The sequence below is a fragment of the Ornithorhynchus anatinus genome, chromosome 20 (assembly GCF_004115215.2).
Source record: "Ornithorhynchus anatinus isolate Pmale09 chromosome 20, mOrnAna1.pri.v4, whole genome shotgun sequence".
NCBI classification, from domain to species: Eukaryota; Metazoa; Chordata; class Mammalia; order Monotremata; family Ornithorhynchidae; genus Ornithorhynchus; species Ornithorhynchus anatinus.
Window position 1 is genome coordinate 25556164 of NC_041747.1, and position 24463 is coordinate 25580626.

A 24463-nucleotide genomic window follows, 5' to 3' on the forward strand; every position below is an offset into this window, starting at 1 on the left:
TGAATGAGTGAAAGTAGTTGAAGGTTTTTGGAGGAGAAAAGTGTATTTGTTTTGTTTTCTCTGGTATTTGTTAAGTGCTTACTAACTCCAGGCACCGTATTAAGCACTGGGGCAGATACAAGCTAATCAAGCTGGACACAGTCCGTCTCCCGCATTGGGCTCACTGTCTTAATCCCCATTTTACAGATGAGGTAACTGAGGCACAGAGAAGTGAAGTGACTTGCCCAAGGTCACACAGCAGACCGGTGGCGGAGCTGGGATTAGAACCCAGGTCCTTTTGACTCCCAGGCCCGAGCTCTGTCCTCTAGGCCCTGCTGCTTCTCCATAAATCCAAGGTATTACTGTGATTGCAGTATTTGGGTGTTTTCCTTAGGTTTCCATTGTAGCCCGGTGAAAGTTCTTCCTGAAATGACAGTTGTTGGACTCCTAAATACTGCACAACAGGCCTTTGGGTATCCCCACTCTCCATTCCAAGAGGCCCATCTGGTTTTGTGTCTGGCCGGAGGTTGCAGATGAATGTAACAGTCAGGCCTGATAGGTCTGCTTTGCCTAGTGGCCTCAGACCGTGCCTAAAACTCAGGCTCTTATCACTATCGTTAACACTGTTATTTTAGGGATTTGGAATGTGTTTAGTGGGAGCCACAGAGATCTCTGGACCTCCAACTGAACTAAGCCATGTCTTCCTCTTTTTCCCTCTTCCTCTTCACTTCCCTTCAAACAGTCAACCAATTAATGGTTTTTACTGAGCGCTTATTATGTGTAGAGCATCGTACTACAACGAGCTTACAGTTTAACTATTCCAACTCTGCAGGATTATTAAACTAAGGGCAGGCTTGACATCAACCTCCTTTCTGCACCCAGAGGTTTAGAGGGTTCAACGGGCTGTGCCCTTCATCCCTCACCACCTGGCACACAGCCTAGGAAATTTCCCAGTGCCCATTGAAGTGCTGTGCCCCAAGCTGGCCCATCACAGTGTCAGAATGTGAACCCGATTGAAGCATTAGGTACAACTCGCAGAATACCCAGGATTCAAGCAGCTACATAGTATGATGAATAGTGACTGAAGAAAGTTACAAGAAAACCCGTTTGGTTTTTGGAGAAAATTTTTCAGTTGATCAACCTGTCAGAAGGAAAGGTGAAAAGCCAAAACTCGGATTAAAAAAGAGGCACGTTTAAAGTTTTTTTTTACAAGTAAGGGAGAGGGGAGGGTGGTGGTTTGGCTCTAAGCTGAAACAGTTCCTGTTTTGTCACTCAGCTCATCGTAGACATGCTGCTGCCACTACCATCTGCCCTCATGTCTACCATCTATCATATTTCTAACCCTGCCCTTTTTGAAAACCAGGCCACCCCTATTCTCCAATCTGGATATGGTAAAGTGAAGCAGCGGGAAGCAGCGTGGCTCAGTGGAAAGAGCCCGGGCTTGGGAGTCAGAGGTCATGAGTTCGACTCCCGGCTCTGCCACTTGTCAGCTGCGTGACTGGGGCAAGTCACTTCACTTCTCTGTGCCTCAGTTCCCTCATCTGTAAAATGGGGATTAACTGTGAGCCTCACGTGGGACAAGCTGATTACCCTGGATCTCCCCCAGCGCTTAGAACAGTGCCCTGCACATAGTAAGCGCTTAACAAATACCAACATTATTATTATTAAAGTGGCCCTCCGGAAAATGCTTCGGTTTGGGGCTGGCAATTCCCGAAATAGGCTTGGGCGTTTAAAAGTAGAATTCAATTACTTCCGAACTTGAAAGAGCCAGATATAAGGTTTTAACTCCATAACAGAAAGAAGGGTATACAGATAATAATCATTTTTAGAAGGGCCCCTGATTGTCCTAAATCTGTCCGTCTGTGTTTTCAGGTATATCGTTGACTTTTTTCTGGTGATAACCCAGCTGGGATTTTGTAGCGTTTATATTGTGTTCCTAGCTGAGAATGTGAAGCAGGTGAGTATTTTTATCTTTCAAATACTGAAACAAATAGTGATGGCATTTGTGGCAACAGACTGTTATATTACTTAATTCATATAATGCTATTGATATAATTGTGAATTATCTCACATGGTTTTAACACAATAGCATCAACACTACCTATATATATTTGCATTATGTGCAAGCTTTCGCTTTGGAGACTTTCAGTATTTTGTACAATTTAATGACTAATTCCCAGAAGTTGGAGGTGGAGCTTTCCTAGGGAATCTGCTGTTCAGCCTGGGAGAAGAGCTCTCTAGTGTTAGGGAATAGTAAGAGGCGGCACTGAATGGACAATGAAAAAATCAGGTGAAGAAAGTGGTAAGGTAGGTATCTACTGGGGAAGTAGGATGAGGTTAAACTCTGTCTTAGTCATTGGGAAGCTAAGAGGTATTTGTCTCTTCATAGATGTCGCTAGCATTTGTGATTTGCCATTTGAAGGTACTAGATAATAATAATAATAATAATGTTGGTATTTGTTAAGCGCTTACTATGTGCCGAGCACTGTTCTAAGCGCTGGGGTAGACATAGGGGAATCAGGTTGTCCCACGTGGGGCTCACAGTCTTAATCCCCATTTTACAGATGAGGGAACTGAGGCACAGAGAAGTTAAGTGACTTGCCCACAGTCACACAGCTGACAAGTGGCAGAGCTGGGATTCGAACTCATGAACCCTGACTCCAAAGCCCGCGCTCTTTCCACTGAGCCACGCTGCTTCTAGATGGCCAGTGTCTGGATGGGATACATTCTAATAATTGGTCCCTCTGCAGCACAGTGCAGGAGACAAGCAGAATATGGAAACAGCACCCCAGGGATTTTCATGAAATGGCCAGTGTATCATTTCAGGAAAAAGAATACGTTGCATTAAAATAGCTTTGCAGAAAGAGCCATCCACTCGTCTCTTTGCTCCCTCGCCCATTTGTCTACAGATGCTAAGAGAACTCGGGCCTCTGTATAGGGAAGAGTAGCCACGGTTTCTGCCCCCTTTCCGGTGCGGTTGTTCTCGGTCCTTTCGCTTGTCTGCAGCAGATGAGAGCTGAGGTTTTTTTTAACCATGTAGAAATCTTCACCAAAAGGTATATAGGCCAGATGTTTATTTACTATTGACCGTGTTCAGTGGCTTTGTTGTACAATAACAGTTTCTTAGGGTTTTTTTTAACATTTTTGTAAAAAGAGCAAATCTCTATAAAAACCCACTTTATATAGCAAAATCTGTCTCTAGAGGGCACCAGAGGATATGAATGATCTCTTCACAAGTGGTGTCTTGGCCAATATAGATCTGTACGATTTTTATTTCTAAAGTTTTGCGTAGTACACTTTTCTTCAGAGAGCTCAAGTCACTGCTCATCAGAGTTCTTCAAGTTCTCTAAACTATGGGGAAGGGAAAAATGAAAAATAGACTAGAGTAAGGGAAGAAAAGGAGGGGTGGCAAGAGAGAACATTGGAGGTCTGTGATTCTCTGGAGGAAACCACAAAAAAGTATTGTGTAATTCCTTTGCAAAGATTGTTTCTCCTCCAACTTTTTTGTTGCTTTCCTGAGCTCCAGTTTCTTTGGAGAGTTCACAATTGCTGCCTTGAATTTGGACTGCCTCTCCTTTCAAGCCTCAAATTCGGGGAGGGATGGTTTAAAACATGAAACCATTTCATTGAAAGAGGACCAATTTCCCAAGTCGGATTTCCCATATCTACTGGGAAAGGGAAGTTCAGCCTAGTGACCTTGGTGTCCTCCTCCCCTCCCCTCCGGCTTTATGAGGAAGGTTTTCTGGGAGCACATTGTGGTCACCTGCCCGGGCAGGAAGGGCATAGGGAGACCAATAAATATCTGTAATTTATTTATTTACATTAATGTCTGTCTCCCTCTCTAGACTGTAAGCTCTTTGTGGGCAGGGAATATTGAGGAAACTTTAGAAGCACACACTGGGGGTGCCTTGAGCATAGATACAAGCAGAAAGAAGTAGTGGAAGAGATTTTGAAGAAGAAGGCCTGCAAATTTCACTTGGGGAGATTCATGATTCATAATTCAGTTCATAATTCTGGAACACACCTGTTTCTCTGGATGCAGGTTTTCTTGGACACGAGTTGTATTTACTTGTGTGGCTTTCTAGTAGAACTTGAGATCTGGGGAATTTTGGTTTAAGTAGAAAGAGTTTCCTGAACAGGTGGACAAAGGAAGGGCTTGTCTCTCGCAGAGCAGTCCCTTTAGCAATTGAGAAGTTACAATGGCTGACAGGAACATGCACTGTGCCCTATCTAAAACACACCCTTCCTCCCCCCCCCCCCCGCCACCCCCATTCTAACTTATTCAGTACCTGCTGTTCTGGCTTATAACAATAGCTCTAACAGTATTAATGAGGCAAGTGTTCTTGCACACTTCGGGGAGAGCAAGAGGAGGTGAATTTGCGGTGTCAGGGGTCCCCTAAATTTACCACCTCCATGCCGCCCCTGGGCCCATCCAAATCATAATCTGTCCCTACACACAGGTCTGCTTTCCTGTATTATTGTACTGTCTAACTTTCTTACCCTTTCCTATGCCAGAAAAAAAAAAATCCTTGGAAAGCATTTGCTGCTATTTTAAATAAGTGAAATCTCAGAAGGTTGGCCAAGTTTTAAGTAGAGTCAGTCCTTGTAACCCCTCGGGGTCTAAATGTTATTTTGACACTTCAGTTATATACAGCTTGGTGATCCTAAAGTTTTTGAGTTAAGTCAAAACTAAGATTCTCATTCCTTTTCTTACCCTCTTTCAGTTTATCACTGTTATCATCTCGCTCTAATTTTTAAGTGCTGACCTGGAGTGTATTGTTGGATGGATAAACAGAGGCATGGGTTGATTTATGTTTCTTGTCCAAAGCCACAAAAGTGAGTTTGTGACAGAGCTGGGATTGGAATTTCAAGCTGCAGACACTTCAGCCTGCTGTTTGCCCAGTTGAGCTAAGCGGCTAACTATTTAATGCAGCAGTTAGTCTCATGAGGGTAATACTCTTAGAATTACAGTATGAAGCTCCCATGACTGGAAAGAGTTGCTTATCTAGAATTAAAATGATTATTCTGACCCCAAAACACTGGTTCCTTCTGCAAGTCAGGTTAACACATTAACAGCGATATGTTATAGCATAAAGGATACGCAAATATAATAAAAGATAAGTAAATAGAATGAAGGATGTCGAATAAGAGAATAAGGAGAATAAAAGGACAAGTAAATAGAAGACAGGATAAGTAATAAACCTGTAGCTAGATATACAAAACAATTGGTTCCTGGAAACTTCCATCTTAATTTGAAATGTACATTGGAACTGATTTTGTAGAGCAGTGCTATAACTGGAAGACTGGTTCCTAAATCAGATGTCTTATTTTTACACAAATTACCTAGAATCCATTATAGATGAGTAATATAGTGGCATTAGCATATTTATCTGATGAGAGGGGAGCTGACTTTTATTACATCTGAAATAAAATGGAGTCCCTGGTGACTTTGCTTGGCAATCAAATTAAATCCCTGGCCTCTCCCACTCTGCCTTCCCCACCCTCATTAAACTGTCCTTCCTTCCTCCTCCTCCCATTGTGACATTTAAGGTTGTTTCCCTGTTTCCCCACCACTCCTATGCACCCTCTCCTTTCTCCACCCTGCTTGTCCCTTGGGCCTAATGCCGGAAGGGAGACTAGTGATATGAAGTTAAAACTGATGTGTTACTAAGATGAACGAGGGTCCACATTTAGAAATTTTGTGCCATTCTTTGTGACTCAAAATGACTTATCATAGGCTGCCTATACTTATTTGATTTTAATAATAGAACAGGGAATATAACATTTGAAGGACAACTCTCAAGATAAACGTGGGAAGTTAATGGCATTTGTATTAAGAACTTTACAAGTGAGCAAAACACCCAAGTTCTGTGAACCTCTGTTACATACAGTGTACAATAGTAACACTAATAGCAATGCTGTGTATTCACCTCTAACTATGTGTAAGACAGTGGGAGAAAACTAGTTCTGAAAGGAATTGAAAAAAATTAAATTTGCTCATAGTTTTTCTTCTGTAAACTTAGCCAGGAAAAAATGAAATCATTCTAGATAAAATTCAAAAGATACTAAAGCCTTCTCTTTTCTCCTTCCAATCCTGTACAGATTCATGAAGGATTTTTGGAAAGTCGGGTCTTTTTCCTGAACGGTACCAATGAAGCCGGTGCATATGAAAGAAGAAGCGTGGACCTGAGAATATACATGCTCTGCTTTCTTCCATTTATGGTTCTTCTGGTCTTCATTCGTGATCTGAAGAATCTGTCTATGCTCTCGCTCCTTGCCAATGTTTCCATGGCCATCAGCCTTGTAATCATTTACCAGTATATTGTTAGAGTAAGTACAGCACGTATAGTTTTCTCTCTTTGCTGGGGCCAGGACACCATCTCATCTCTTTTGAAATTCTACCGGTCTTGTTTAAAGGATGGTAACTTGGGCAACAAGACTTTTCAGAAGACATTAAGTGAAAGTCATTTGGGATAGTACTAGCTGACTTTCACTGAAAATTAGATTTTGTAGAAAAGTCTAATGAAACATTGAAAAGTAATACCGATGTGTATTCTGTGATATATGGGGAAAGAGGAGAGCTGTTATTTTGGGGAAATGGTGAGGAAGGGAAAGCGAAGCCAAGGAAATAGAGCAAAGGTAAAAAAAAAAACTGGCTTCTAGCCATGAGAGAAGGTGAAATAGAATTAAAAACTGAAAGGAAAATGTAAGACAGTTAAAAGGTTTTTTTAAAATTTAGACAGCAATTGACAGGGACCTGTGATATGAAACAAATTAGAAACTCCGAGCATCAGCACAGCTTTTTTAAAAACTAAAACACCCCAATTTCTCCCCACTGAAGGTCTTGGTTGTACGCATCCTGTTTTGTGACCCGTTTCCTTGAGCTGCATTAACAGGCCATTTTCTCTCCCATATCTGAAACCGCCACTTTTTTTCCATCCCATCTTTTCCACTCTTTGACCAAGGTTTGACACTCCAAACCAGAGATCTTAATCACTGAGTGGTCTCAGAGACACTCCCCCTGTAATTGCAATAATGATGGTAAACTGAGGCACAGAGCAGTTAAGTGATTTGCTTAAGGTCACGCATCAAGCAGGTGGCAGAGGTGGGGCTAGAATTTGACTTCCAGGCCTGTGCACTTTCTAAAAGCCAGTCACCGATATGTAAATATTTCATTGCTTTTTGTGAGTTTTAAATTTTTTTTAGTTTGTATTTAATAATGTTGGTATTTGTTAAGCGCTTACTATGTGCAGAGCACTGTTCTAAGCGCTGGGGTAGACACAGGGGAATCAGGTTGTCCCACGTGGGGCTCACAGTCTTTAATCCCCATTTTACAGATGAGGGAACTGAAGCACAGAGAAGTTAAGTGAATTGCCCACAGTCACACAGCTGACAAGTGGCAGAGCTGGGATTTGAACTCATGAGCCCTGACTCCAAAGCCCATGCTCTTTCCACTGCACCACGCTGCTTCTTCTTAGTATTTACTCTGTATAATACAGAGAGTAAAAGGGAGAATTTCATATTGCTAATGGTTTTGTCATATTCTAGAGGGGAAGAGAGTCTTGGCTGTTTTGTTATAATTTCAAAACTCAGTACATTTGTTTCTGATGGAAACATTATGGTAAAAATATTAGTGTTCTATTCTTTCACAAGAAATGTGCATAAGAACTATTTAGCAGATTTTAGTCACCTCACAAAAATAGCAAAAATCAGTTAGTCATATTTATAAGTGCTTTAATAATAATAATAATAATGTTGGTATTTGTAAAGCGCTTACTATGTGCAGAGCACTGTTCTAAGTGTTGGGGTAGATACAGGGTGATCAGGTTGTCCCAGGTGGGGCTCACAGTTTTAATCCCCATTTTACAGATGAGATAACTGAGGCACAGAGAAGTTAAGTGACTTGCCCACAGTCACACAGCTGACAATGTGTACAATATAACATATGTATATATATATGTTTTTATATATATATGTCAGATATAACAATCAGTGCAAGTGTGATATTGTACCTTTCAAGATGCCATCAAAGTTTAGAGAAAACATAGAAGTTGCAGAAAAAATTTACCTCAACTCTTCAACTTTGCTTTTTCCCTGAATGATTCCTTTATGAGGTTTCTTTTTTTCAGGCAGTTTAATTTGCTGAATATGGCCCTTTCGATATGATTCACTCAGCAGTGTTTTAAATGGCTGCCTTTAGTGTCACAGCAAAGTAGCATTTGAACTGAAAGCTATTAGTTAAAATGTGGAACCAGCACATACACAGCTTCATTTTATTCTGAAATTATAACTGAACCATAAAGAAATGGAGCTCATTGATACTGCTCTCCAAGTGTTTTATGTTTTTCAGCTACTTTGGTAAATGCCCTTGCAAATCATGCGTAACTGGAAATAAAACTGACATTCAGTCATTCAGCAAATATTTGATGAGCATCCTGATGGTATTTAGTGATTGCCGGGTCCTGATTTCTTCCATTAATCACTAGAAGGCTTCCAAAATATTAGCAAAATTATTCTTGAAAGGCACCATTGAAAGTATCATTTTTAAGATATGATGATGATGGACGAGACTTGGGTCAGGGATGAAAGCCTCAGGACTGAGAATCCGTGTGAAGGAATTGATAGTGCTAATGATTAGCTCCGCACCATTCATTCTCTCTCATCTCTTAGTCGTACCTCCTTCTGTAACTTATTTGAATATCTGATTCCCCCTGTAGACTGTAAGCTCCTTGTGATCTATCAACTCTATCAAGTAGTACATTTCCAAGCGCTTAGGAGAACGCTTTGCACAAAATAAGTACTCAGATACCACTGATCTAAGTTCCCTGCTGGGGCTGTGGAGGCAGTTAGTGAGTCGGTAGTAATAATTAATAATTATGGTATTTATTAAATGCTTACTATGTGCCACGCACTGTACTAAGCACTGGGGCACTGTACTATGTGGTGGTAGGCAGAGTGTTAAAACACCACAGAGTGCCTGCAAGAATTTAATTTGCAAAACTCATTTCTGGCTAGTCTCCCTCCTACTTAGCCCGTGAGCTCCCTGTAGGATAGGGACTGTGTCCAATATGGCGAACTTGTATCTACTGCAGCTCTTTGAACAGTGCGTAAGTCCTTAACAAATATCATAAAAAATAAAAAAAAGAGGACCCTAGTGTGCCAAAGTGCCAAATAGCTACAGTCAGTTGCCAGGGCAGCTGCCTTGGTAGCCACTGCTGCCTTCATCACCCCAGTTAGCCAGTTGTTTTCAAGATTATTTTTGAACCTGTGCACCATATGCTAGTAAGTTTTCCAAGGTGTTTCTTTAGCCAGAGACCCAAAGAGAGCAGAGCTCCAGCTGACATTTCTCTACTTTGGGCAGTTTGACCCCCACACCCCAGTGAGGAGAGTGTCAGACTTTGGGGTGAACATTGTACAGATATGAGAGATGATCATCAGTGCCTTTGAACACTGCCCTCCATTTCTGCTTCCAACATACACTGCTCTGAGTAGAAACTCATTTTGTCTGACCTTCCGTATTCTTTTTCAAATCACCTTTCGAGATTAATTAAAGGTAGAGGCCACTTGATCTGAATAATGCCCTGTAATTTATGACAAGACACAGCATTTTAAAAAGCTGTACCCATAGGTACCAGCTTAGGTCTTTCAATTTTTTTTCCTTTAGTGTTTTTAAGAGCTTCATTTACATTTATAGTGCCTAAGTAGTATGGGAAAGAAAAATGAAGTGACCTGAAATCTTGGCTTCTTATAACCCCTTACAAGCACCTACGGTTTCTAAATAGCATTATGACCTACTTCTTAACCTTCTCTGCTAATATAGTGTAAAGAGGAAAGAATACTAAATTACTTTCTGTTGATCTTTCATGGTATAAATGCACTTGATCTAGCCAATGCAAGGAATGGAATTTATGCAGGACCTGCCAATATCAATCACTGGTATTTTTTGAGTGCTCATTGTGTGCAGAATCAAGAGTAGTTATTGAATGCCTGCGGAGTGAGGAACACTGTACTAGGTTCTTGGGAGAGTAGAATCAAAATAAAACACACTCCTTTTGAACTCAATCTCATTTGATCTTTCCCACAAACAAATATGGAAATAGAGCACTTGGAGGAATCTTAGTTCTCCTTTCAAAAGGAGTATTTTGAACCAATAACGTTTTACCTGTTCAGCACCTTACCAGAACCAACTCATTAATCTTGACAGTGCCCAGTTATTGGCTTCATTTTGCAGATGGCACCTGAGTTAGAAACTTTAAGATGAGTTGCTTAAGGTCGCTCAAAGATGTGAAAGAGCTGGAATTTCGGGCTAGGGCTCCTGATTCTTCCTCCAGAGCTCCACCTTCGGGACTTTTCTTAAAAGTAATTTGGAACACCTGTGAAAAGGAACAAAATCAATCTTTATGTTGGAGAATACAGTGAAAATGGGACCTTTAAAAAAATTCGGATTACAGGAGTGATGATATTTTAAAATTCATGTTGCAGTTTGTAAATGCAGAGTGATCACCTGGGACTTTGACCTATCCAGAGACTTATTAATGTTGGTATTTGTTAAGCACTTACTATGTGCAGAGCACTGTTCTAAGCGCTGGGGTAGACATAGGGGAATCAGGTTGTCCCACATGGGGCTCACAGTCTTAATCCCCATTTTACAGATGAGGTAATAGGCCCAGAGAAGTTAAGTGACTTGCCCACAGTCACACAGCTGACAAGTGGCCGAGCCGGGATTCGAACTCATGACCTCTGACTCCAAAGCCCGTGCTCTTTCCACTGAGCCACGCTGCTTCTCTGTTATCTTTGGCGTCTTGTTTATGAATGGTCTCTCTTCTTGTTTATGAATTGCTTGCCTTTTTCTTTTGTCCACCAGGACATGACAGATCCCCGAAGCCTTCCAGCAGTTGCTGGTTGGAAGAAATACCCACTTTTTTTTGGAACCGCCATATTTGCTTTTGAAGGGATAGGAGTGGTAAGTTTTTCCTTTTTAAGAGCTTCATTTACATTCAGATGAGATTGTCCTTGTGGGGCTATTAGGTAGGTAGTTTGCTTCCATTTGTTTGAAAGTTGATTTTCTCATTTATTTGTGAGGCAAACATGACACAGTCCTGCCATCTGGCTGGTATGTGACCTTGGACAAGTCACTTAACCTCTCTGTCACTCATTATGTCACCTGTAAAATGGAAATAAGCTATCTGTCCTCCCTCCCTTTTAGACTATGAGCTCCATTCAGCGCTTAGAACAGTGCCTGGCACATAGAATGCAGGTAACAAGTACCATAATAATGACTATTATTATTATGTGGGACAGGATCCTTATTATCCCGTGTCTACCTCGGCGCATAGCACAGTACTTGGAGGGAATAAACCCTTAATAAATACCATTAAAAAAGTTTAGAATATCTACACAATATTATTTAGAAAGAACCAATACAATATTCCTTCAGTTGTTTTTTTAATCCTATCTAAACCTTCTGGGTAGATCCAAAGAGCAAACCGTAAGGCTGCTGTTTCGGTTGGCACACTCAGATTCTAGTCTTGGCAGGTGTGCCCTTCAACCTGCTTAGGAATCTACTAACAGCTCACAGTACAATCACCCTCAATTAATTGTTTCAGTGGAGGAGAGCAGTTGCACAGAAATGCTAGTGGTTCACCTCCCTGCCCACAGCCCCAAACAGTGCATCTCCTCTGTGTCTTATTTGGGAGGATAGTAGAACGTGAGGCAGTGCTCTGGGGCTCAGCTCGATGTGTGTTTAGAAAGATGGAAAGCAAGAGAAAGGAAAGGCTACTTGGAGAAGGCATGGAGAAGAATTTTATTCCGTCTGAGTGGAAAAGAGGAAGGCATCTTGTATTTTTTTCTATTCACGTGTCCTCATGCCCCAAATAAAGAACCGCCAGAGGTAACTTGCATGCTTATGTCCTAGGGAGTGCTAGATGGGTCCCAGTCCTGGCTGTTTTGGAGGAGGGAAGTGAAGGGAGTTAAACTTCTGGTTTTATTGCCTGCTAACCCATCTTTTTGATCTATTTCCCTTCCCACCCCACACAAAACAGCAGAGAGCTTGTGGATATTCCATTGATTCATTTGAATCCAGAAATTGTCATTTTGCTTAATTATCCTTACAGTGAATAAGATCCCTTAGAACCCGATCAAGTTTTAAGCTTACAGATTTAAGCTTCCCGCCCCAAGGTCTACCATACATTTTCTGATGATGTTTGCAAAATAAAACTCAGGTCCTGAAACCCAGCTGGCCACCTCTCCTGCTCCTCTATCAGTCAGTAAATATCAGTGCGGAGTACTATAGTATAGCGCTTGGGAGAGTACAATATAGCAGACACATTCCCTGCCCACAACAAGCCTACAGTCTAGAGGGACGAGCTACCAGGCAGCTGTGGATCACGTTCCTGAAGCCAGGACAAGAATCCACTCGTGAGACACAGTAACCTTTTTGTAAATCATAATTGCAGTTCTCTGTCTCTCTTCTCTGTCTCTCTTCTCTGTCTCTCTTCTCTCTCTCCTTCTCCTCCCCTTACCGTCCACTCCATCTTCCCATCTCTTCAGGTTCTGCCCCTGGAAAATCAAATGAAAGAAACAAAACGCTTCCCACAAGCATTGAATATTGGCATGGGGATTGTGACAACTCTGTATATAACACTAGCCACTTTAGGATATATGCGCTTTCATGAAGAAATCAAAGGCAGCATAACTTTAAATCTGCCTCAAGATAAATGGTATGTAGAGATATATTATTGATTTCATTTCATTTTATATTTCTGTCACTCACACAGGGAGAATTTTACAAATATAAACATTTTTACGAGCAATAGATGCCCAAAATGACATAGATTCTTCATTTTTTCAGTTGGACGTATTTAGATTTGATAGTTGCCTTCTGATCAGTGTATTTAATATATATTTAGCTGTCCTTTGGTCTCAGAGGTGAACCTTCTGATGAGATTTTTATCTGTGTGCATTCCCGAGACCGATAGGATGACACATAATCGACAGTCATGAAGAACAAGTAAAGATTGCCTGTTGCCACAATATTGCATTTGCAGCTCTTAATGCTTGACACCCTTTCTACTTCTCTCTCTGTGGGGTGATCATCTCAGATCCTTTGTTAGAATCAATCAGTCAGTTGTATTTATTGAGTGTATACAGGGTGAAAAGCATCCTAGGTACTGTTCGGAAGAGAACAACAGAGTTGGTGGACACGTTCCTTGCCTACAGTGAGGTTACAGTCTAAGTGGGCAAGACAGACATTTAAATAAATTACAGGTAGATATGCAAGAGAGAGTAGATATACAAGGGAGAGAGAGAGTAGTGAAAATGAGGGCTTAGACAGGGAAGTCCTCGCTGCAGACAACACCCCATCGTTTCTGTCTCACAAGCCCATAACCTTGGTGTTTTGTTCAACTCATCTCTCTCATTCAACCCACATAATCAATCTGCCACTATGAGGAAAGGAGTTGCTCTGTTTGAGCAAAAGCTACATAAGGAATGAGAGACAAAAAGGCAAAAGAGAAAGCAGAATTAGGCACTGCAGATATTAAGCATGACAACTTTTTTATGTGCATAGTGTGGCCAGTTCTGCAGGTCCCACATTGCCTTATTCTATCTCTCAGACACACACGCACACACACACACACACACACACACACGTGAATTTTACCATCAGTGGTTTCTTCTTCAAATACAAAGGACAACTGTATATATGATTGGTCAAAATTTATCAGCAAGCCTGCTAGCTATCAACAAGCAAACCAGAATCACATGAAAAATTTTGTACTCTTTAATTTCGTTCTCTAAATGGGATTTGTTCCTTTTTGGAATATATGGAATGTTTTCAAGTATTTTAGAGCTTTGAAAGAATTACTTTAATAAAGTATTAGTGTTGCTTACCACTTCAAGAAAGCAAAAGAGTGGTAGGAAAGGGTTTATAATGCCTGGACACTTTGACTAAATTTTGTATATATATTTTCAACAGGTTGTATCAATCAGTTAAAATTCTGTATTCCTTTGGGATTTTTGTGACCTATTCAATTCAGTTCTACGTTCCAGCAGAAATCATAATTCCAGCTGTCACATTCAAATTCCAGAAGAAATGGAGGCTAATCTGTGAATTTGTGGTGAGGTCATTCTTAGTCGCCATTACTTGTAAGTACATATACATGTCTTTATGAAAAGTGATTTCATATTTTCAGGTGTAATTTTGTGTCCAAACTCCAGCAGTTGACAGTGGGTTGTGAGCTATCATTTGCCACTTAGGGAAGGGATCTATGGAGTCATTGTTGCCTATTCCCTTAATCACTGGTTCAGTGAAGAGGCGAAGACAGAAATGGCTGGGAAATTGTCGGGCATCATCAGGAAAGGCATAGGTTGAAAAAGTACACAGTACAGTGTTTTGCACACAGTTAACTGTTCATTAACTACTGAGTGATTTGAATAAACAAAATGCCATAATTGGGCACTGTAGAAGCTCAACTTGTGTCCAGATCCAGACTATTTTGTGTGTGATTCTGGTTGCTGTGTCTAGGAAATTCATTCATTCAATCATATTTATTGAGCGCTTACTGTGTGCATAACACTGTACTATGTGCATGGTGCTCTGGAGAAGGGAATGATGGAGCATCTTTCATATGAAGATAAACTAAAACTTATAAGTCTGTTTCCACCTGGAAGAGGAAGGTTGAGAGGGGTGCATGATTATAGTATTCTGCACACAGTAAGCATTCAGTAAATACTATGGATGGACTGAATGATAGTTTAGAAATTCATGCTGGGTGAATGACACAGAGTTATTCTCCAAATCCCACAGCATCTCACTGTCCTTCTTCACTTGCAGTCCATTGCCAGAACCTTCAGCTTTGTCCAGCAGTCGCCTCTTCTCCCATCCCTAAAGTCAAATCCTTGGTCATCACCCACCTGGACATTTCCATACCCCTCCCCTGTCTCTCTTCACCCACTAGCCATTCCTAAATAGAAATATTTCTCTACAAAGTCTTCTGTCTTTGCCTTTGTGTTCTGTCTCTCTGGGTCACTTAACCCATATTAGCCTCCATCCTAGAAGTTGGCTGTGGCTTCCCACTTTTGTACTGGGACTAAGGGTAGTTAGTCCCCAGATATTTATTAAGAGCAGATTCAAATGCTGAATCCATAGAGAAGGCTTATTCTAAGCCATATTTCTTTTTCAGCAAGAGCATTTAGCTGAGGGAGAGAAAGCTAATATCACTGCTAAGTACCATCCAGAGTAGAAAATACGAAAGATGGCTGTTGGTAATGAAAACCAGAAAAAGGAATTTAAATCATTAGCTTCTTCAGTGGTATAGAGTGAGTCTCTATTCAAAATGAAATCTGAGTTAACATGCTTTCTATAGGGAACAAAACACTTTGTATATCATTTTATTTGGGGGCATAATTGAACTCCTCAGCATAGATCCACTTTCCACAATGACACTGAGAGTATTTTCAAGCCTTTTAAAAATACTCTCCCAAGAAGAAAACCACTGTCATTCTAGAAGTTGGGATAAAAGAAGAGTCGGTTCATTGGGCATATCGTTCAACCTGAGCCTTTTTATCAATTTGCTGGGTTTTTTTTAAAATGGCAGTGTCATATGAGGATGTATTAACTTTGTATTCCTCTTGAAAATTGTGTAATGAAATAAAAGCTAATGTAGGTTTAGGGAGGGCAGCCAGAAGTCACAGGTAGGGCAGGGGCAAGAGAAAAAGGTTCGGTGGTGGCTAGATGGGGCATGGAGCAGGAGGAGCTGAATGATTGAATGAATGAATGAATGAATGAATGAATGAATGAATGAATGAATGAATGATTGAGGAGCTGAGACCTTCTCTGGGAAAATGGTGTATCCTTTTCCTGCCTTTCGAAAACCTCACTTAAGGGCTTAGAGTTGTTTTCAGAAAAGACTATTACTGACAAAGCAAGTTAATAGAAATGGAATGACAATTTAAATAATAGAAATATAGAGCACTTATATACATGCTTTAAATGGTATATTATTAATTATTTGTTTTAATGCCTGTCCCCCCCCTTCGAGTGTAAGCTCATTGCGAGCATGGAAGCGGTCTCTGTTGTACGCTTCCAAGCACTTAGTACAGTGCTCTGCGCATATTAAGCGCTCAGTAAATATCATGAAAAAATAGATTTTGAAAATCAGTTATAGAAAATCGTTTTTGAGAATTCTGATTTAGTATTTACAACCTATGGAAAAGGTTGTAAGCGTGAGAAATAGTTCAACATTCACCTTCTGCAGTTTAAGGGAGACAAACACTAGGGGGAACCAAATGACATTTTTTCAGTATTGAAAATTTCTGGAAAGACTGAATCTGTCTTTGCTGGTTTTGCCTTACTTTCGTGCCCATTGTGTCGTTGGTTAATATAGAAAGAAGATTTGACATTCCATGGTTTTTTTCTTTATTCAGATTTGTATACTTTTACATGAAACATTTTATTTGTTGTTTGGGTGCTTCCTTATAAAAGTTGCATTAGCTGGATGTGTTTTACTTTTTAATTAATTCATTCATTCAGTAGTATTTATTAAGTGCTTACTTTGTGAACAGCACTTCAATCCTTTGTCCTAATCAAGAACTTTCTGAAAATCATGGTTTATGGCAAGGGCTTTACTCATGATCAATGATGGGATCTTCCTGTTATGTCATTATGAATATATAGAACAGATATGTTTATCAATATCACTGGTGACTATAACACAGTTTTCCCCGGAGCAAGATTCTTGAAGGAAACAAATACAGGATTAAAGCAGGAATAACTAACTGCAAAATGCAGTAATCCAATATAAACATCACAAGTTGTTATTTTTCTAAGTATTTGAAAAGCAGAAGTTTTTGTTCTGCTTTTACCAAGAGACAGAGACTCAGATTAAATGCATTCTCAGACCAGTGCACGGCCTGGTAGGCCCCTCTGCAACCCAGTCCGCTCAAAGGAAAAGGAGCTGGGAGGCTGAGACTTCATGGAATGAGTTAAAGGTGGATCACAGAAAGTGTTAAACATGCAGCAACTTCTAAACCTTTTGAAAATAATTTTACCATTTGTAGTGATTGTAATCGTAAAGTTTAGCAGTAGGGCAAATAACAAAAGTCTTCTCATTAGAGTCTCTTATGAAATCATTCATTCAGTCGTATTTATAGAGCACTTACTGTGTGCAGAGCACTATACTAAGCGCTTGGAAGGTACAGTTCAGCAACAGAGACAATCCCTGCCCACAAAGGGCTCACAGTCTAGAAGGGGAAATCAAATAATAATAACAGTACCATTACCATCAAATCATCAAATCAAATTATAATTTGATGAAAGAACTTTGGGGTTCTTGGATCTAAAATGGAACTACAGTGGGTTTATTATTGTAAAATCAATTTCCAGATTTTAATTATTTGGTTTCCATTTTGAGCCTTTTAATCTTTAGTAATAGTAAACTCTTAAATTTGGTTTGCGTGAATCAGGATGTACTTGGGGAACACAGGAAAAAGGAAAAGATATGGTTACTGCCCTCAAGGAGTTTATACTCTGAGGGAGACAATAAATGTATACTGATGAATGTATCGTAACCAAGAGCGAAAAACCAAATCTAAACTAGACCCAAGCAATAGATTATAAAAAAAAGATGAATACAAGAATCCTGAAAGATGTCATTTCCTCAGATGATGGGGAATACAGGAGAGATAAATGCCTGTGGCATTCAGAGGTATAAACTTTCTTTCATAATCTGATTCTTTCTGCTCTGAATCTGTTTTTATTCATCTTGCAGGAGACTTAAATTTATAGCATCTCTTCTCATTCCTGGTACTGTGTGATATATTTTATATTAAATTTATGCAATAAGAAATAGATTAAATTAGGGAGGTGTTAAGAACCTGATACGTTAATACCGTTTTCCATACAGGGCTGCCCTGTTTTTGCCTGTGGTAGAGTGCAGTATTCTGTAATATGATGTTAACTTGAACTGTCTCCAATTATTTTCTTTCCTGGAACATTAGATTTTCAGGGGAAGGTTAGAGGTGAGCTGCAGGGCTACAATGCCAATTGGATTGCAGTTTTATCTTCAAGTTTTATGCTGTTTCAGAAAATACATTGAAATTTTTGATATCTTTTTGATAGTTTTACCTTCTGAATATAAACAAGGAGATGTGGATTTTATTTTTTCGGGTTTTCCCTCATGTCAGTCTCAGTAACAGCTTTAAAAATTTCACAGCAATGGTTTTAAAAATTTCTCAGTAATGGTTTAAAAAATTTGCCTTCCCTGGATTAATCCTGTCTCTGCTCAGACTACATTCCCTAGCTGTTTGCAATTATATCCTTTGCTTCCCTCAGCAGAGTAGAGGGGATTGGAGGACAATAGGAGCAAAAGCGAGGAGTTGTGTTATGTATTGAAGTGAGAGCTGGAAGTATGGCTTCTGGAAGATATAGTCTCTCAGGTTCTGAAATCTTTAGGAGATGACGGTGGCAAAATTTGCCAAATAAAGCCATCTCTTAGTCCCTCATCAATTTGACAGTGGACTAATTCTAACAAATTTTTTCTTTTTAAAGCTTTCAAAAAAGAGACTGTTAATTGTAATGAACTGTTCCATTAATTCAAGTGGCATTTGTGGAAAGCAAAGTCCTTAGTAATTATAGTTTTCTAAAGTAATCTGCAAGTGAAGTGAATATAAATGTTTGTTTTGGGAGGAAAGTTGGGAGTACAAGGTAGGCAGAGGAGAAGCAGTCGATGGGGTCTGGCTAGACTTGAGTGAGGCTGTTGATTCCACATGCCAGGATAAGCCACAGAAAATTTGATCTTTACCATTCATGCATATCACTATTATTATTATTAGGGTGAACAAGTTCATTCAGTTATATTGATTGAGCACTTACTGCATGCAGAGAACTGTACAAGTGCCTGGCAGAGTACAGTACAACAATAAATAATATATTCCCTTCCCACAATGACCTTACAGTCTAGAGAAACACCCCAAAGGGTAGATATTGATGGTTTTCTGTCAACTCGAGGAGAGGCTCTTTTTTTAATGGTATTTGTTAAGAGCTTACTATGTCCAGGCATTGTACTAAGTGCTGGGGTAGATACAAGTTAATCAGGTTGATCACAGTTCATGTCCCATATGGGGCTCAAAATTTAAATCTCCATTTTACAAGTGAGGTAACTGAGGCACAGGGAAGTGATGTGACTTGCCCAAGGCCACACAGCAGACAAGTGGTGGAGCTGGGATTAGAACCCAGGTCCTTCTGCCTTCCAGGCCCATGCTTTGTCCATCTGTCCATGCTGCTTAATGTTGTGTCTCAGGAAATGGTCTTGAGATAGTGCTCTTCAATATCTTGATGATTTTGACGAAGAACTTTGAGATTATGCTCCCTGAATTTGCAAAGAATGCAGAATTGGGGGGGTTACTGTCATCGGAGAAGGCAAAAAAAACATTTGCAAGAATCTGGTTAAATTGGAAAATGACCCTTCAAAACTAGGAGGAAAAATGACAAGTCCCTGTAGAGTAGAATGAGTCATATAGGGTGGAGGATGTGGCAGTTTCAAGGGGATCTTTTCAGCCACTTTTCAGCACACTTATAGATTGCAGCTCACCGTCAGTAGTACGGTCACTGAGAACGAGGAAACCGGACAGCTTTATATCTCTATTGGTGTGGCAATACAGAGATTGAAGGCAAGTGCTTAGTATAGTGCTTTGCACACAGTAAGCGCTCAGTAAATACGACTGAGTGATTTAATCAGCCTTGGTACAGTCCTAGCAGGAAAAAGAAATGGAGGTCTTGACCATCAGCAAAAAGGTCTGGAAATTTAAGCTGCTCTTAGAAAGCCAACATCACTCAATCAATGGGATATATTGAGTGTTTACTGTGTGCCCGATACTGAGGTGTATTAAGTCGGCTAGGACGTAGATGGAGGAGCTGGGACGAGAGCCACTCGCTGGAATGGTGAGACCATTATTTGGGTATTATGCCCTGTTTTGTTCACTGGACTTTGTAGAGGCAATGGAAAAACTTGAGAGGATCTAGATAAGAACAAATTATACTGGAGGCAAAAATGATGAAAGATACATAAAACAGTTTCTATGAAGAGATTGAAATTTTTTCTCTATCCCAGGGAGGAGAAGACTTTTAGGGGAAAGATGCCGGCTGTGTTTTGTCTCTGTCCACAAAGCAGGAGCTGGGGATTTACAGCTGGATATTTAGACAAATTTCTTTGCTACCAGGGGGTAAAAGTCTACTCCAGGAGATTTTTGTCTGCTCTCCTTTTATTTGCCAGGTCTTTTTTCTGCAGTTTTAACCTATTCACCTGCCTGGAGGGTGGGTATTGGACCAGAGGTTTCCTTCCAGGTCTTTTCTGTAGATTTTCTTCTCCAATTAAATAGAGAAAAGCTCAAAGTGATTTGTCATTAAGAATGATATTGTATTTGTATTGTGAAATTCAAACTCTGGGGAAAATACCAGTAGATCCTAAAGTTTGTTAGGAAACAAAGCCATTTTTCTCTCTGAGGTAGCTAAGTAGGGCATGGTCATTTATTATGAGTCAAATAACTGGTTCTTTTTTTTTTTGCTGCTATAATTTGCAGGCCTTTTACAGATGTAACTTAAGATTGCGTAGTGCTTTAAAATATTAAGAGCATGAAGACATTTTCATTTTATTCTTCTCTTAACTTTCATTCCCAAGTGATTTACATGGAAGCCAGAGAAGTAAATTTCATCAGATTGTCTTTGATTTCTTTTATTCATGAGACATCCACATCTGTGCCCAAAGGGAAAAAGTATTAGATTATATAAAATGTATTGACTTTTTTCTGAGTGAAGAACTATATAAAAATCATTTTTTGCTGCCTGTTTCTTTCTGATGATGATTATATTTGGATTTAGAAAGAACGTGTATCTTAATTGTAAATGAAAATGAACATTTATGGGACCCAAAATCAGGGAAAATTGGGTTTTAAAGAGAACAACATGTCCATAAGTTATCACAGCTTACCCAGTGTCACGGGTCCCCAAGAATTCCTTTCTTTCTTAAGAAAACAACTTCTTTTGAAGCTCTGATAATATCCCAACGTGTAAGAGATCATTTGGGAAAAGCATCCCTTATTTTCCAGCAGGTCGGCAGAATTAGAGGAAGGTTTGCTATTAGTTGGAAAAGAGCAAACCACTTTGGCCCATTGTTAAAGATAATCTTTCTCCTCGTGCGTGAACCACTGAGGCCGTCAGGATGAACTCTAGGTCTCTGGAGGACAACTGGAGGGTTTCCTGCCCAGAAACTAGGGCAGGAGAGTTTCCTCCCAACCACTTCCTTTCCCTTGACTTCAGACACTTTAAACCAATTTTAACGATTCCCCACACACAATCCCCTGATTCTGCTATTTATCCTGCTCCATCTCCCATCCCGCCTCTCCCCAACCCCTAAACTTGACCATAGCTGTGAGAGCAACTGGACTTACTCTGCAAGGCCCAGGACCCTGGAGTGTTGAACAGTGGACCGGGAAGCCCAAGTTGAGTGTAAGAGACCCCGAACTCCAGACTGGTGGGGCGAGAGGGAGGTCCAGGTTCTGGGTCTTTCTACTCCAGAGCTGATTGCTCCTCTGCTGCATTCATGGCGGTTGGTTCCCTGATCCCTCTAGACTGTGAGCTCGTTGTGGGCAGGGAATGTTTCCGTTGTTGTACTCTCCCAAGAGCTTAGTCCAGTGCTTTGCACACAGTAAGCTCTCAATAAATATGATTGAATGAATGAATCACTGCAAGAGAGGTTTTAGCCGCTCGATTTGGGGTGGAGGATGCCTGTTTTCCCTCCCTTTTAGACTATGTCTATCTGATTATCTTGTATCTACCCCAGTGCTTATTACAGTGCTTGGCACTTTGTAACTGCTAAACAAATACCACCATTATTATTATTACTACTAATAATAAGAAGAATCCCTTAGCACCCTACTAAGTGAAATCTTGAACAATTTAAGGTTTTCTCTTCTAAGTGAACTTTTTTCATTTTCCTGGTGGCTTATAAGCAATCTCTGAAGAGAAAAATATACTTAGACCCAGAGATTCAGAACAGTTAAATGGGGAAATTTGTGTATAATAAATGAGGGTTAAAAGTCTTACAGGAACTAATTTTGCTGTTGAGATGTGGTTCAAGATGTGGTCTGCTTACGTGGATTTCCAAAGCTTCTAATTAGGCTATCTTGCTTAACACATTGGTGTGTAATTATAAAAAGAAAGTAGGAATTATGATATGCTAAGATAAAGGCTAACCATATCTGCCTGTCTTTATCCTGTGGAGTTTTCAATTTAAAAAATTAATCTCATCGACTCTCCTCACAAAATACTTTACCTCCTCAAATTCCTTTTTTGTTCATCGCTGGCCAACTTGTAATTTTTCTCTGGCAGTTGGAGTAGCTGTATGGGGCAATTTGAAAAATAAGGTTACTTAATGGGGCAAGCAGGGACATCTTTCTTCTTGATTAAAAAAATGAAAGGGAACTTGGCAATTGGTTGTTTTTGTCAAATTACAATTAGCAGAAACGTCTGAAGTTCTCAAATCCACCTCTCTTTCTCTGTGAGATTATATCCCTGAATGTGGCTTCTAACTGACCCAGAAATCTGCTTCTTCTAAGTCAATAGTATTTGTCGAGCACATTCTCTGGGAGAAAACAATAGGATTAGAAGATATGATCTCTACCCACAAGGAGTTTACTGTCTTGCAGAGGAGAGAGAAGCAAAATAATTACAAAATATGAAACATGCTTTTAAATGTAATTATTTCACTGCACTCCTCTCCCCTACCCTCACTTCAGGGGAAATTTCTATTCTTTGTGAGGCATCACTTTGAACACTTCTTGCTTCCTTCACTTGCCCATCTCTGTTATCATTATTTTTACTTATTGCACTCTTGCTGGGGGCAGAGCAGAATACTGAACATTTGAGCACTCACAGTTATAGACTCTAGAGGAAGCTTCCATTCTAAGAAAAGAGACAAATGGGCATAAATTACAAATAAAATGAGAAAGAGAAAGAAACTACAGATGTACTGAGGACCGTGTTTAACTCCCACCTGTATAATTTCTCCTAGCACTTAGTACAGTGCTCTTCACATGCTAAGCACTTAATAAATATTATTACTACAAATAAAAGATGAAAAGAAAAGTAGGTGGAGAAATACGGACACGAGGGCCGAGGTGACTGTTGACTGAGGCAGGACCAGAAAGGTGGGAATCAATCTGGGGATTTCATTTTTCCCCACTCTCCAAAGCTCTGCACCTGGAACAGGAAAGCAAGAGACAAGGAAGGAAATTAAGTGCTCCCAAGAGAAATCTAATGGTCAGTTGCTCTAAAAGTTGGGGATTTTGTGACCTTGACAACCTGAGTCACTGAAGAGTAATGCTTTACTGAAGGTGTAAATGAAGGCAAAAGTCCTATCCTGGAAGGACAGAAAAACATTGCCAGTTCATAAGGATTTATTCAGTGAATAAAATGGACACAAGCCAGAAATACCTAGAGAGCACAGTGCGGCTGGCTCTTCTCTGAGGTTTTTGGCCCTCCTTGTTTCTTGTCCAGCTGCTGCAACCTCATGGCCACCATGTCAATCAATCAGTGGTATTTTTTGAGCATTGACTATGTGCAGACCACTCTACTAAACACTTGGCAGAGTGAAGTGCAACAGAATTAACAGATAAATTCCCTGTTCCTAATGGCCTTACAGTCCATATACCTGGAAGGACTCCTCTGCCATTAGTTGGTATTTCCACTCTCACCTCAACCATGATTTATGCTTTCTCCAAACTCCATCCCACCCCCTAATTACCCCTGAGAAAAAAGGGTCCTTGAGGTAATTAAATGCAGGCCCCACAAAGAGGAACCATACACAGGACAAATCCATCTTACATTCCATCTTAAACCACGTTAGTCTGTCTTCCTGCGAGAGACTCTCAAAACAGCGAAAGCTCATGTGAGAGGTGAACTTTACACATTCCAGAAAGCTAGCAAAGAGAAATAGAACACTTGTTTCACGGGAGTAGATTTTAATCTACCAATGGTATTTATTGAGCACTTACTGTGTGCAGAGCACGATACTAAGTGCTTGGGAGAGTATATGTTCCCTGCCCACAAGGAGCTTTCAGCCTAGAGGAGGAGACAGAGATTGAAATAAATACCAGATGTGTACATAAGTGCTGTGAGGTTGAGGATTGGGTGAATATCAAATGCTTAAAGGGTATAGATCCAAGCGCATAGGCGGTGCAGAAGGGAGAGGAAATAGTGGAAAAGGGGGCTTAATCAGGCTCCCTCTAGACTGTAAGGTCTTGGTGGGCTACCAACTCCGTGGCATTGTACTCTCCCAAGCACGTAGTACAGTGCTCTGCACGTAGTAAGCGCTCAATAAATATCATTGATCAATTGGAAGGCCTCTTGGATGAGATGGGATTTTAATAAGGCTTTGAAGGTGGTCTGTCATTTGTGGAAGGGGAGGGAGTTCTAGGTTAGGGGAAACAC

General features: G+C 40.3%; 1 protein-coding gene across 2 annotated transcripts in view; it reads left to right on the forward strand.

The window, feature by feature from the left end:
• Positions 1 to 24463, forward strand: part of SLC36A4 (solute carrier family 36 member 4) — a 52417-nt gene that overhangs the window by 20381 nt on the left and 7573 nt on the right. For both annotated transcript variants that reach the window (XM_029048339.2, XM_029048341.1), the window contains 5 exons: positions 1852 to 1936; positions 6082 to 6309; positions 10844 to 10942; positions 12529 to 12698; positions 13955 to 14124. In XM_029048339.2, coding sequence (XP_028904172.1) covers positions 1852 to 1936; positions 6082 to 6309; positions 10844 to 10942; positions 12529 to 12698; positions 13955 to 14124 — 752 coding nt within the window. The remainder of the gene's footprint in view (positions 1 to 1851; positions 1937 to 6081; positions 6310 to 10843; positions 10943 to 12528; positions 12699 to 13954; positions 14125 to 24463) is intronic.